Below are 14613 nucleotides of genomic sequence, written 5' to 3'. Positions count from 1 at the left end.
TGAAAAAGGTGTCACAAAGGAGCTGGTTTAGTAGGGGAAGCTGCAGAAAAGGAGGTGAGAAAAAAGTGGCTGTCAGCCTCCAGTCTTGTCTCCCTCCTTCATACCCTTTCTCCCCCTTCTTGCTTCTTTATCAATGAAGCATTTTTTAAGGCAGGAGCTCTTTGCCAGACCCACAGCACATGTGGTGCTGTCCCTGCCTCCCAAAGATTTATAAGAGTAGTGGGGGACACTGACAGTAAACAAATGCATGACATGAAGTGCTGCCACATCCATGGTGTATCTATGTGTGTGGGAGATGAAGGGGTACTCAAAGGGAACTTGTTATCTGGGAGGGGCCGCATGCTCAGTTTATTCTTAAATCATCAGAGGTAATTTAGGCTTGAATAGGCCCCAGCACAAGTGTTTACTCATGGTTGCTCTAGGTTGCAGACCTTGAAATAAGGCTTAGAGGAGAAAATGTTTCATGAAAATATTTATTAAACAATAAAAATATTCACCTAATGCTTCAGTTCTAGGAAATGAAACAAATCTATTACCTACAACACAGAAAACGATGTGGATGCACAGCCCTGGCTTTCCCACAGAGAACCATGCTTGCTCAAGCTTGTGCTGGGAACACCAAGGTTCTTCCATTGTGGAACTGCGAGTTAGGTCCTCTAAGATCCAGTCAGGAGTCTCCCGCTTCACTAAGGATGCTTTGTACGAGCAAGCAGGGAAGGAGGAAGAGAACACTCAGCATGTGTTGTGTTCTTTCTCCATTAGACCGTGCAGCAAGAAAGTCTTCCAGGTCTGAAAAAAAAAAAAATCCCGAGTATGTAAGACACACTGTCACAGGCCGGCTTTAAGAGACTGAAGCAGAGAGGTCTGTACCTGCTCTGTTAGAAGCCCTACTCTGCTGGGGCCTCCTCACTAGACTGCTCTGGTGAGGCTCCGAGAATAGATGGCTGTGAAGCCCCACCCCATGCGACAGTGAGCTCCCTTGGCAACAAAAGGAAGCCACCGCTGTGGGGGTCACAGCTCAAGGAAGAAGATGTGCCTTCCTCTAGCTTTTATATTCCTTTCCTTGCAGCCAGAAACAATGGGATTTTTGTGGAACTTAGAGAGCTGAAGGAGAATTTATTGGTTTTAGGGTTTAGCCCTTCTTATGTAGCACAGGTGATCTGTCAGAGAATTCCACACCAAATCATTTAACAATCAGGAGCAAATAGATCTGATTTGAAATGCAGTAACATAAAACAGCTTGCATCCATGTGTTTCAAAGAAGGTCCAACTTTTCCCCAACTTAGTCCTAACACTATGATAGGGAAAGATAGGGCAAAATAGGCAGAGAGGGAAAGAAAGGTTAGGACCTGAGGTCCTTGGATGGAGAAAAACACATATTTTGGAACAACGCTGAGAGGGACTGACCAGAGGAGTGGGACTGACCCTCGGGAGTAAGGTTCCTCTTAAGAATATAACAGACACTTGGGTGGCTCAGTCGGTTGAGCGTCCAACTTTGACTTATGTCATGATCTCACAGTTCACGGATTCAGGCCATGTTGGGCTCTGGGCTGACAGCTCAGAGCCTGGAGCCTGCTTTGGATTCTATATAGTCTCCCTCTCTCTGTGGCCTTCCCCCATTCATGCTTTCTCTCTCTCTCTCTCTCTCTCTCTCTTTCAAAAATGAATAAACATTGAAAAAAAAAAGATAGCTGTTAAAAAAAAAAAAGAATGTAACAGAAACCACCTACTCCCCTTCAGGAATTTGACAATCAAAATACATAACTAAAATAGGTAAACCATAAAACTTATGTTATATGAGGGGCATTATGACCATACCCTGACTCCTCACATGATGGAGTCAAGCCAATCAGGAATAGACAACCCAGCACCTAGAGTTATCAAGCCAATAAGGGTAGGATCTGAGAAGGAGCAAGGGGGAAGTGGGGGGGGGGGGGCTACCAGAACCTTCTAAAACAAAGACCCTTGCCTATAGTCATGGACATTCCCTTTTAAATGCCCCCTCTCTGCAAAGACAGTTTTCATACCATTCTTACTTCCTAAACTTATACTCTAATAAACTTTTGTGTGTTTTTCATTTTATTGTGTCCACCTCTTCATTCTTCAAAGCAGCAAGACAACAAACCCTGGGTATTGAGGTAAAAAATCCTGCAATAACCCATTTCCTTGACTAGGGACTGCTTATTAAACAGGAGGAAAGCACCAATTCCTAAAGCAATGGCTGGTATTTCCACAGAGTAAGTCACAAAAATAAATAGCTTCACAGCATTTTGGAGGCTAGTGCCACACCCCAAGGTGCTCACCTTCCCTGTTGTCACAAGGGGGTTCCTCCACAGTAGGTCTCCCTTTGAGCCCTAAGGGTCTATGATTCTGGCTGCCTGTATGGCTGGACCCCATCCCAAAGGTGCTGGGTGGGAGTCCTGGGGTAGTGGGGCCCAGCAGAAGTCTTGGCTAAAGTCCTTACTGAGTGATTACTATGTGAAAACCACAAGCCCCATGGGCAGGGGGCAGTGTCTCTACTAGAACACTCTCACAAGCAAACCTGGAGCTACATGTGGGGAAGGCTTGGCAGGTAAGCATGCAGATGAGGAAGGGCCCAAATATAGGAAACTTCTCCCCAGGACTGCTCAGCAGAGGCCAACCCTGCTGGAAGCTGAGCTATCCCAGCCTGAGTGGCAAAGCCCGGGCTGTGGATGGATTGGTGACTGCAAGGCGGCCCACCGACGGTGAAGCTTCTTGTACTCCTGCTTTTAGGTAATTTAGCTTTAAAACTACCTGGGGTATTGTCTGTTGGGGAATTGCCCTCGGCAGGCCCCCTGGGAAAAGAACCATTAGGGAAGAAAATAAGGTTCCACAAGAAATGGTGTGGCCTTACATTTAGCCCTTGCCATCCCCTAAGGAGACTCCTCTACTTATAGGAAGGATAGCCTCGTACCTTTGCCAGCAAAGAGGGCCTGTATAGTAGAGACATGTGGATTTTGAAAGCCTCACTCCGGCAACTAAGGAGTGTATCTCTGGGCACAGGTGACTTCAACCCTTAGGCCCACCTGGCCCCTGGAGGCATTCCAGAAGATGACTGAACCTAGTCAGTTTAGCTACAGAATGGTTCATTGGTTACTAAGTGCATTGTCTCTCTGAGAATGTATGAGGCATGGGTTTCTAAGGTTTTTTCAGCCCCTTTCTGGCACCTTGGACCAAGGCAAAGACATTGTTCTTCTGGCCTCATGTGGTTAGGAGGTCATGTCCCTGTAACTGTTCCACTTGAGGTGTTGAGAAATGGAGGGCCTTTCACGAGAACAGCAAAGCAAATGCTTTGTAGATTACAGATAAACGCAGATGCATAATGGAATAATGTAAGAAGTAAATCTATAATCAAAGGGTATGCGGGAAAGTTAGGGGAAAACCACCATGTTATTTCTTAAAGGTCGTTTATACATAGGAACATTTTCAAAATTAGGTAATGTTAGAAAAACACAGATGACGTATGCTACAAGGAAATCACTAGCATATATAATGCCACGTTTGCTACAATAAATGGGCCAGTTCAACATGCTGCTGTTGTCTCTGTCCATTTTTATTTTAGTTTTTTTATTTTAGTTTTTTATTTTAGCTTTTTATTTTAGTTTTTTATTTTCATTTTTGTTTTAGTTTTGTTTTATTTTCACTTTTTTGCCGACACCGTTCATCCTTCAGAAACCCCTGCACCTGCTGGAGCTGGACTCCAGCACAACCTGGTGTTTTCCCCCCTCCCCCTGACCCCACCCCAGACAGGCCTGCCTGGTCCTGCCCTCTGAATGTGAGAACCTATGGTGAGCATGAAACACTGGAAATTAACAAGCAGTGATAAGCAACTGCAACAGGGACCCACTCTGCACATGTTCACAGGTGGGCTTTGGTGGGACCATCTAGGCTAGATTAAGGATAGGACTGAGGTCAGGCCCACTCTAGGCCTGGGTACCACTTCTCCATACCACCCCACCTTCGGAGAGGGTTGTTTCAGAGTACCAAAACCCCACAAAATAGAAAACCTGACATCTGGGCCCAGAGAAGTCTCCAGAAAAGCTGATGCTAAGACAGGTGCTCACAGTGTACGAAGGTATTTAAGTGAGAAAAGAGTCAGCCCATACTGACCTTCAATGTTCACTCTCCCCTGGTAGAAAGAAACAGGCTTCCCATAGGAAAGGATTCAGGCCCGTTGGCAATCATTGCTTATACATAAACTCAAAGGCTGTTTTATTTAGTCAGCTTTGTGAATTTGGTTAGACCAAGGCAGCCCTGCAAGCAGGGGTCCCCAAACTGGGACTGTGAACACCATGTGGTGTCCCTCTCAGGAAGCCCAAGGTCACCCACAGAGCTTAGACAGAAAATATTAGAACTTCTACTGTACATTTATAGGAAAATTTAAAACTAAGCTTAGTAATATTTACTGTATTTATTAGAATCTACCAAATTAATGGTTCTATGGCCCACCATTATTCACATCATACAAAAAAGAAAACTCTGTTACCAATAGATGACTTACTATAATCTGGGATTTTTATTATATACTTATCAAAAGGCCTTTTTTAGACTTGGTCAGACATAGCAAAGATTTAAAAAAAATTTTTTTATGTTTATTTATTTTTGAGAGAGAAAGAGAGAGAGAGAGAGAGGCAGAGTGTAAGTGGGAGAGGGGCAGAGAGAGAGGGAGACACAGAATTTGAAGTAGGCTCCAGGCTCTCAGCTGTTAGCACAGAGCCCAACGTGGGGTTCGAACTCACAAACTGTGAGATCATGACCCAAGCCGAAGTTGGATGCTTAACCGACTGAGCCACCCAGGTGCCCCTCATGGCAAAGATTTTTATCATGTGTAAAGAGGAAGATATAAGTAAAATCAAGTTTGTACATGCTAGCATGGCAACTGTGTTACCGCCACTGAATGGGGAACAATCTCAGGTATTTTTACTGGAATGGAGTGGGAAATTAAAAAGTTTGGAGACCACCCTGGATGAGTATAACATCAGGTTTCAGTGTGAGGTCCAGAACCAACATTCCCAAAAGTTTCCAATTTGCAGATATCTCTGGGAGCCAGATGGCTTTGTCTCCTGCCATGACACCCAGAGAAGCTCACCTATTGGAATGGCACCTATCATGGGAGGGTGGTTCCTGGAGGGCAGGACCAAGGGTCTCTCTCTCTCTCTCTCTCTCTCTCTCTCTCTCTCTCTCTCTCTCTCTCTGCCATACAGCACACTTGGAGCTGGCCAGGGCCAGGATGCTGGAGGGCCATCTCTCCTATGGACCTATATAGGCTGGTTCTGGCCCAAAGATGTTTGTTTGCTTGTGTGGGTTGATTGGCTGGTGCCAGAAATGTATTTTTAAAATTGGGTGTGAAGTGTGAGGTGAGGCTTGACCTGACCCCAATCTGACATTCACATTACCTATTTACTCTGAAGGCACTTGAGTTTGCTATTTCATTGTATCAGTATTTAAGACTAAATCTTAGGATATTAAACTGGTTCCTGAGGCTAACAAAATACTTAATTCTTTGGGACTATGTGTGGGAAGAACCACCCTGTTGGTATAATGAGATCTTGGGCTGGCTCAACACAAAGCAAAGGTCCTGGTAGTTGGAATGTTGTCTTTTTTTTTTTTCTAATGTTTATTTATTTTTGACAGGAGAGAGAGAGAGAGAGAGAGAGCGCGCGTGCAAGCATGATGTGGGAGGGGCACAGAGAGTCACAGAATGTGAAGCAGGCTCCAGGCTCTGAACCGTCAGCACAGAGCCCAATGTGGGGTTCGAACTCACGGACCGCAAGATCATGACCTGAGCTGAAGTCGGATGCTCAACCGACTGAGCCACCCAGGCACCCCTGTCTTTTTTTTTTAACCCTAATTAACTTAATGCCCCTCGATTAGTGGATATTGTTCACAACCTAAAAGACACATTTCTTTAAAAAAAATTTTTTTTAATGTTTATTTATTTTTGAGACAGAGAGAGACAGAGTGTGAGCAGGGGAGGGGCAGAGAGAGAGAGAGAAAGACACAGAATTTGAAGAGGCTCCAGGCTCTGAGCTGTCAGCACAGAGCCCGACGTGGGGCTTGAACTCACAAACTGCAAGATCATGACCTGAGCTGAAGTCGGACACTTAACTGACTGAGCCACCCAGGCGCCCCCTAAAAGACACATTTCGGTAAACTTGCATATAAATGCTATATTATGAAATAATTTTTTAAACCTCATATTGACTTGAATACTGTTGATGGTAGTGATAATAAAATAATTTACTCTGTGCATAACATGTAACAGGTTTAGTGCCTTTACATCTTATCAATGGGGTAAATATTCAGCTCTAATTCTGCAGTTGCAGAGACTGAAATACAAACAAGTTATTCAACCTTTCATAAAGATCATAAACATTATAAAAAGTATTTTTGGGGGATTTGAAAAAGTATTTTGGAGGTATGTTCCCACGCTTTTTCTATTATGCCACACTGTCTCTTTATTTATTTTTTTTTCAACGTTTATTTATTTTTTGGGGGACAGAGAGAGACAGAGCATGAATGGGGGAGGGGCAGAGAGAGAGGGAGACACAGAATCGGAAACAGGCTCCAGGCTCCGAGCCATCAGCCCAGAGCCTGACGCGGGGCTCGAACTCCCAGACCGCGAGATCGTGACCTGGCTGAAGTCGGATGCTTAACCGACTGCGCCACCCAGGCGCCCCCACACTGTCTCTTTAAATGCAAAATTAACAGATGTAAATGGAGAAAATAGTAGAAATAATGATAGTTACCTGCAATGTAGGTAATTGATAGAACCCTATCATTTTGATAGATTGATAGAACCCTGCAATTGATAGAACAATTGATAGAACCCTGCAATGATAGAACCCTACAAATGGTTTCTTTTAATTGCAATATAATAATAGGTAATGGCTTTTATGGTGTTTCTTCTTTCGAGCTGTATTTGGAACTAATTGGTCAAAGGTCATCCATTCAATATTTATTTAGAATTATTATTCACAAAGCATTATTTTAGATCATGGAACAGAAAATAGCTCACACCACAGACAAGATTATTTTGCATAAAATTTATCCTTCAACATGTATGTGAGGGTAGAGGGCAGGTTATCCTCATTTTATATAAAAACTGAGAAACAAATAGAGCTCTTCTGAATCAGAATGCCCTTGGAAAGGCATTATATTTGGGATTAAGACAGCCTGTCATTCTTGGACCCAGACAGGATTGAGCAAGAAGGCCCCTTAGAGACCCTGTGGCTTTCAGGTAGCCTGCAGGTGCCACAAGGCCATGATTTTATAGTGTGTTATTTTCTGTTTGTGATTCCTGCATCGAGATGTATCCTTTCACCTCATTATATTATAAACATAATTTTTTATTCTATCTTCCATATGTTTTTCACAATCCTCATAACATCCCATTACAGGATTTATTTACCTATTACTCTGCTGTTAAATTTAGAATATGGTCATATTTTCAGTATTCTAAATAACACTATCAAAAATATTTCTTTAGTTTATATTGATAATTATTCTTATAGGATGAGTATAGAAATGGCACAATAGTTAGGATTCACATCCTGAACGCTTGTGCACTGTTGGTGGGAATGTAAATTGGTGTGGCCACTATGGAAACCAGTATGGAGGTTCTTCAAAAAATTTAAAAAAGATGGGAATGCAAGCTGGTGCAGCCACTCTGGAAAACAGTATGGAAGTTCCTCAAAAAACTAAAAATAGAACTACCCTATGACCTAGCAATTGCACTACTAGGCATTTATCCACGGGATACAGGTGTGCTGTTTCGAAGGGGCACATGCACCCCCATGTTTCTAGCAGCACTATCAACAATAGCTAAAGTATGGAAAGAGCTCAAATGTCCATCGATGGATGAATGGATAAAGAAGATGTGGTATATATATACAATGGAGTATTACTCAGCAATCAAAAAGAATGAAATCTTGCCATTTGCAACTACATGGATGGAACTGGAGGGTATTATGCTAAATGAAATTAGTCAGTCAGAGAAAGACAAAAATCATATGCCTTCGCTCATATGAGGACTTTAAGAGACAAAACAGATGAACGTAAGGGAAGGGAAACAAAAATAATATAAAAACAGGGAGGGGGACAAAACAGAAGAGACTCATAAATATGGAGAACAAACTGAGGGTTACTGGAGGGGTTGTGGGAGGGGGGATGGGCTAAATGGGTAAGGGGCATTAAGGAATCTACCCCTGAAATAATTGTTGCACTATATGGTAACTAATTTGGATGTAAATTTAAAAAATAAAAAATTAAAAAATTAAAAAAAGAAATGTCATATGATCCAGCAATTCCACTTCTGGGTCTTTATCCAAAGGAAACAATCATACTAACTTAAAAATATATATGCACCTCCATATTCATTGCATATTATTTATAATAATATGGAAGCCAAAATATGGAAGCAACCTAAGTGTACATTGATGGATGAATGGATAAATATATGATATAAATATGTATAAATATAATATAAATATGATATAAATGTGGGTAAAATATGTATATTTAAAATTTTTTTTTCAACATTTATTTATTTTTGGGACAGAGAGAGACAGAGCATGAACGGGGGGAGGGGCAGACAGAGAGGGAGACACAGAATCGGAAACAGGCTCCAGGCTCTGAGCCATCAGCCCAGAGCCTGACGCGGGGCTCCAACTCACGGACTGCGAGATCGTGACCTGGCTGAAGTCGGACGCTTAACCGACTGTGCCACCCAGGTGCCCCAAAATATGTATATTTATATATAAAACACAAACACACAACAGTGGAATATTTTTCAGCCACATAAAAGAAGGAAATCTTGCCATGTGTCACAACATAGATGGACCTTGAGGACATTATGCTAAATTAATCAAACTGAGAAAGACAAATACCATATGCTCTCACTTATATGTAGAATCTTTAAAAAAAACAAAAACAAAAACAAAAATGGAACATAGCTACAAGAACAGTTTGGTGGGTACCAAAGGCGAGGGTTGGTAGGTGGGCAAATGGGTGAAGATCAAAGGTCAGAAGGTACAAATTTCCATTTGGAAAACAAATAACCAATGGGATTGTAATGTACAGCATGGTGACTATAGTTAATAAAACCATATTGTACATTTGAAAGTTGTTAAGAGAGTAGATCTTAAAAGTTCTCATCACAAGAAAAAATTTTAACTATGGAGGGTGATGGATATTAAGTAGACTTAGTGTGGTGAACATTTCACAATATACACAAATTTTCAATCATCATCTTGTACACCTGAAACTAATGTAATGTTATATGCGAATTATATCTCAATTTTAAAAAAAGTATATGACAAATTTCAGGGATGTCCTTACGTACTCCATAAATGGTAGCAATTTTAGTCATAGATTCATATTAGTTATTATTCACAGAATAATGTTAATTATTATTATATCAATATGCTATGGTATGTTTCTTTACAATATTTTTAAATAATCGTTATAAAATATATCTTACTTTATATTTATATATATTTATATACCATACTATATTATATATACCATATTATATATTATATATATTATATATGTATATATACATATACCATATTATATTGTATATATTTATATATCACATGTATTTTATATATTTATATATTTTATTTTATATGTATATATATTTTTATACCAACTAGCCTCTCATGATTATCTCTTAAGAAATAAATATCAGACCCTGTTTATTTGCTGTAGGAGTTAATTCCTCTAAGTCTCAGTTTCCTCAAATATAAAAAAGTATAATAATACCTATTCCATGGGCCTAAGAGAATCGGATGGGATGAAGTGTACGAAGTGCCTGAAATATACCAAGTGCTAACAAAAACAGCCATCATCATCATCCCTCCTATCATAACCACTGTCAGCACAGCCACCACAGTCATCTGCTATGAAGAAGAATCAACAGGCCAAAGAGTCCAAAAGTGTTACTGTGCTTTCTGCACCTGACAATTCACTCTGAAACATGACTATTTCATTCAACATTCATGAGCAGAAACCACATTTTGGAGCCATTTTCACTGTCCTTGGCAGACAGCATTCCCAGCCTTGGATGTTTCCAAAGATACAAAATAGTAAGCAGAGAGCCTGGGACCTAGTCTTTGCCCTGCTGCTTCTGAAACCAAGCTGGCTTTGCATAGGAGACTGGGAAATGATCACAGCTAATCCCTTCCCCACATTACTGCTGGGAGTGCCAGTGGCACGTGGGAAATGACTTCACTTGTAGGACTACACAGGTTCCACCTGCAATATCAATATCTGTTCCCTAATTTGTGTGTCCTTTCTCTGGAGCACAGAAGGAACAGCTAGTGAATCACAGGTCAGCAAACAGCCCAGTAGGAGAGGGGGTGCTTTGGGAAATGTGATGGGCATGACAGAGGGAGGGAAAGATACAACGTTTTCCAATACTGTACTATAATCACAGTCTCCCTACTGGCACCACCCACACCATGCACAGCTGGATGAGAAGGGCAGGGCAGGAAGTGGGGTTGATGGGTTGTTCCTTCACTAAGCATCTTTGACAGGTAATCCTACCCAAGGCTGCAGAAGAGGGAGAAAGGTATAGGAATGTGGGTTGAAAGCTGAGCATTCATTCAGTGTGCTCCTCCACTACTGGCCCCACCAAGAAGGCAGGGGCAAGAACTTGGTTTGGAGGGTTCTTATCCTCACTTACTGCTGCTCCTCCACTGCAAGTCCTGACAGTGGACAAAAGGGTGGGAAGTGGGGTTGAAGGGCTATGATATCATTAAGTGTGCCCTTCAACTGTGGGATTTGCCCAGGAGCAAGGACAAAGAAGGACAAGAAGAAGGACAAAGGAGGAGCATAAAAGGGGACTTAGGAGTTTTGACTTCTCACAGCCAAGGCCACCAGGATTGACTGAAGAGGGCTGAGGGCTGTGCCTTCATTAACTGCTCCTCAGTGAAGTCCGGTCAGAGCATGCTGAAGAGGGGAGAGGGTGCAGGATGTGGGATTGAAATGCTGTACCTTCTTTAACTGTGCCCTTGGGGTCATAGCAGAGTGTTACATCTGTTTTCTGACCCAGGAAATTTCATGTTTTGTACTGCGTTTTAAAAGTGAAACATTTGCACGAAGTTTGCTCCCTGCTCAGAATCCTCACAAATGAGCGTTCACCCCATGTGTTCTCCACACCATGCTGGCTTTTAATATGTGTGGCAAGCCTGAACACCTTCTTTCCCTGGGAGCACTACCTGGTAGGCCCTAAAGGGTGGCGTGTAGCCATTCATCCCTGTTCCTGTCCTGCTCCAATGCCCTCCTCATTTCACACTGGAGAAGATGGTGTTGGTGTGGTTTAAGGAAGTCACTGGAGATTTAGTCCGGTAAATCAGTCCGGTAATCTGTCTGCCAGGCTTGGCTTGGTTTACCAGCTTGTGTGCTCCCCAAAGTAGGCTCACTGAAAGGATACTTGAAGAACACTGGAAATCACTTTTAAACCCAGCAATCGGGACATAGTAAATTTAGGAATAAAAATTTAAATAATAATAATGATATGCTGATAATCACAGAATGATTATATGTGATTCACGACGAATGTGACTTTCCTAAGTGATGCATTTTTGCTCATTTCTGTGTCGCCTGGCACAGCTAGATCTCTGAGGATAGATAGGTACAAAGGAGCAACCACCTGCGTGTGTGGACTGTGCTAATAGAAGGCGGGTACTCTTACCGCAGCTGCCGGGTGTCTGGCGGGGGAGGCAGTGCAGGGCTGCGAAAACACACCTGCAAAGGCGGCAGCCGAGGAAGGTCCAGGCTCCATGCTTCACCGAGCCGCATTCGCTAGGGAGGCCGCAAGGTGGAGTTAGCCTTGCCTACGCGCATGCGCTCCCTTCTCCCACGCCCATCCACGCCCCACCCCGCACAGGCCCCGCGGCCGCTCCCATCCACTCCCCGCTCCCCTCCCCCACACTCCACCTGCGAGCCCCCAGAGCCTGCTCCCCTCCGCCACGCGCCGCCCCGCGGGTTGCCCCAGTGCCCGCTCCAGGGCCCCCGCCCCATTATCCCCGCCCCACCCACCTAGCAGCCCGCTCAGTGACGCGCTCACCTGTGCCTCTGGTCGTGCTCGCAGTAACGGCCGGTGAAGTGGGCGGGGCACACGCAGAAGCTGCCCAGCACGCAGGTGCCGCCGTTACTGCAGCAGCGCAGCAGCTGGGGCTCACCTGTGGGGGAGTCGCCTGGCTGTCAGCCTCAGCCTGCCGCTCGGCTTTCCGCGTTAGACAAGCCCGAAGAGGGCTTCACGAGATCACCCCGGAAAGGCAATAAAATTTAACTCCCTGCTAAGTGTGTTTGCTCAGGCAAACCCTACTTGTTAAGTTAAGGATTAAAAGCAAACTGCCAGGGGTACCGGAGGGTCAGAAACCAGTCCGAGGACCCGACGAGAATCCCTGCCCCCAGCAAGTAGGATTCTCTCTCTTCATTCCTTTCACATGTTAAAGTCAGGCTGTGACCTGCCTGGACAGTGATTAAAGACAGGCCTCCCGGGAGGGGACCACCCACCGAGAGAGGACTGTAGAAAACCCTCTCACCTCCAGCCCTCCCGCCAGAAAGACTGCCTACCCCCGCCCCCAGCCTCCACGCCCCCGGGATGTGGGGTCTGGAGGCTGCCAGTCTGCAATAAGCCAAGCAAGGGTCCCCTATTATCTTGGGTTGGGAGGTTGTTTTGAATATATTTAAATCGCAGTTCTCTGGACCTGAGCAGATGGAAAGTTTTACCAATAAAATAGTAAAACTTTTCAGAGCAAAAGAACACCTCACTAGGAAATAGTTTTCACTTTATAGTGTATCATCATTTGAAGATGATAAAATGTGCTTTGTTGGATTTTTCATTTTATGCTAAATTTATTCCAGGTTTTTCTCAGATCCTAAATCTGCAGACCACCGACTGAGATGACCACAAAGGTAATGTGGGCGCCTTCGCGACTTGCAACTTACGCTGTTGGAGATCCGGAAAGTAGGGACGTGAATTCTGGGGCCTCCAGCCATTGGCGCTTGCATTCACCTCCCCAAAATTATTCAGGGTCCAGTTGAGTGTTTTCTGCAGGAGCTTTTGGACTGTAGCATTGTTGATTTCTTCTCTGTTACCTTTATGTTTCTCTCTTTGATAACCTTTTAAAAACACCGAAAATATGAGACTGATAATGGTTAAGAAACAAATAGGCAATAAAAAGTAAGAGACTATAAATAAAATGCTTCTTACTGTTGTTTCCCAAGTGGATGATCTGTAATGCCAAACTGGTAAAAAACAGAAGCCTAGAATATTTAAAGGAAATTATTGAAGTTTAAAATATTAAAAGTATAAGTAGAAATTTACATATGTTCAAAACGTAATGCAATCATATATAAACATAAGTCTATACAATATTTAATGTGTAATAAATATTATGCCATGTTTTATAACTTGTAGATTTTAATTAATGTTGTCATGACTTAGAAAGATTTTGAGACCAAAGAAGTGTACATGTCCCTTAATGAGAAGGAACAAATGTGCATGCATTGCAGTTTATGCTGGAGGCTTTTAAATGCCCCTCTTGGCTCTCAGATCTGGATGATCTGTGTCCTTACCTAACAGGGTGGCTCCGGACCATTTTCCCACTGACACGTCTGCTGTGAGAGTCTCCTCTCATCCATACACTGAAGGCCAACTTCCAAGGAGGTCAAATATGACTGGGTTTTGTACTTGAAGGTGTCTTTACTCCAGCTCTTGTAACAACTGCACTAGGACATAAAGGTGGATAAGTAAAGAAGATACGGGTATTTCCTATCCTCTGCCTAGGCCATGAGAAACAACAGTGAGATCTCTGGGTTCTGCTGTGGAGGCACATTAGGCAATGACCTGCTGTGACAGGCAGGGCCCATGCGGAGCCTCCAGGACTGTTCCCTCAATGAGATCTGGTGGGGTGGGGGGTAGGGGCCGGACACTTGGACTAATTCTCTCCCCAGTAGTGTTAACAGTGTTGACAGCTGCAGGAGTGGTCCACCCCTGATGTAAAACATTTGTGGCTAAGGCAACAAGCCTTTCCCTCACCAAAACAACAACAAAAACAAACAAACAAACAAAAATTAAAATCCAACATGAACAAAACCTTTTCACAGGAAAATGGAAATTTTATATTGCATACTCCTTGTACTGGTGGTGAGGGCCCAGCTAGAGAAGGGATCCATTGTATGGGACATAACCAGCAAGTGTGGGTCCCAAAAGTCTTGACTGAGAAACATGAATATAAAGAGAGACATTTCAACCCCTATTTTCTGAGGATGTATCAATACTTTAACAGACTGATTCATTTCTCTGTGCCCAGCATGGTGGTGAATATGATACAGCATGCCCCTGGGGAAGCGTTATTATTATCCCCCATGTAAAGGGAGAGGCAACAAGAAGCTTAGAATCTAAGTCTGTTGTGGCAGTTAGATCTTTGAAAAATATGAAATGTACAGATTTTATAAGAAGGGGCCTACAGTGTGCCCAGTATGTGAAGACTACTGAGTATAGAGGTGACCCCCCCCCCCATTAAGCTCTGAATCCAAGAAGGGAGTGATTGCCAAAATAAGGACCAGAGGCCC

At 43.3% G+C, this 14613-nt stretch overlaps 1 protein-coding gene across 1 annotated transcript; it reads right to left on the bottom strand.

The window, feature by feature from the left end:
- Positions 1–457: 457 nt before the first annotated feature.
- Positions 458–13035, bottom strand: CFC1 (cripto, FRL-1, cryptic family 1). Its single transcript, XM_043573358.1, has 4 exons — positions 12985–13035; positions 12098–12234; positions 11723–11832; positions 458–789 (listed from the first exon to the last, which is right to left on the bottom strand). Exons 1-4 carry the CDS (start codon positions 13033–13035, stop codon positions 668–670), a joined length of 420 nt encoding a protein of 139 aa, XP_043429293.1. The 3' UTR covers positions 458–667.
- Positions 13036–14613: the final 1578 nt, after the last annotated feature.

Source organism: Prionailurus bengalensis, chromosome C1, assembly GCF_016509475.1.
Source record: "Prionailurus bengalensis isolate Pbe53 chromosome C1, Fcat_Pben_1.1_paternal_pri, whole genome shotgun sequence".
Taxonomy (NCBI): domain Eukaryota; kingdom Metazoa; phylum Chordata; class Mammalia; order Carnivora; family Felidae; genus Prionailurus; species Prionailurus bengalensis.
The sequence above is the reverse complement of the archived record's forward strand: the minus strand, read 5'-3'. Positions and strand labels throughout refer to the sequence as shown.

Bases quoted from the DNA above. Each gene is read 5' to 3' on its own strand.
- CFC1 (XM_043573358.1), bottom strand. From the start codon at position 13,035: ATGGCTGGAGGCCCCAGAATTCACGTCCCTACTTTCCGGATCTCCAAC. The intron at 12,235-12,984 runs GTAAGTTGCAAG...GGCTGAGGCTGA, and splicing joins CTTTCCGGATCTCCAACAGC to CAGCCAGGCGACTCCCCCAC. The intron at 11,833-12,097 runs GTGAGCGCGTCA...CGGCCTCCCTAG, and splicing joins GAGCACGACCAGAGGCACAG to CGAATGCGGCTCGGTGAAGC.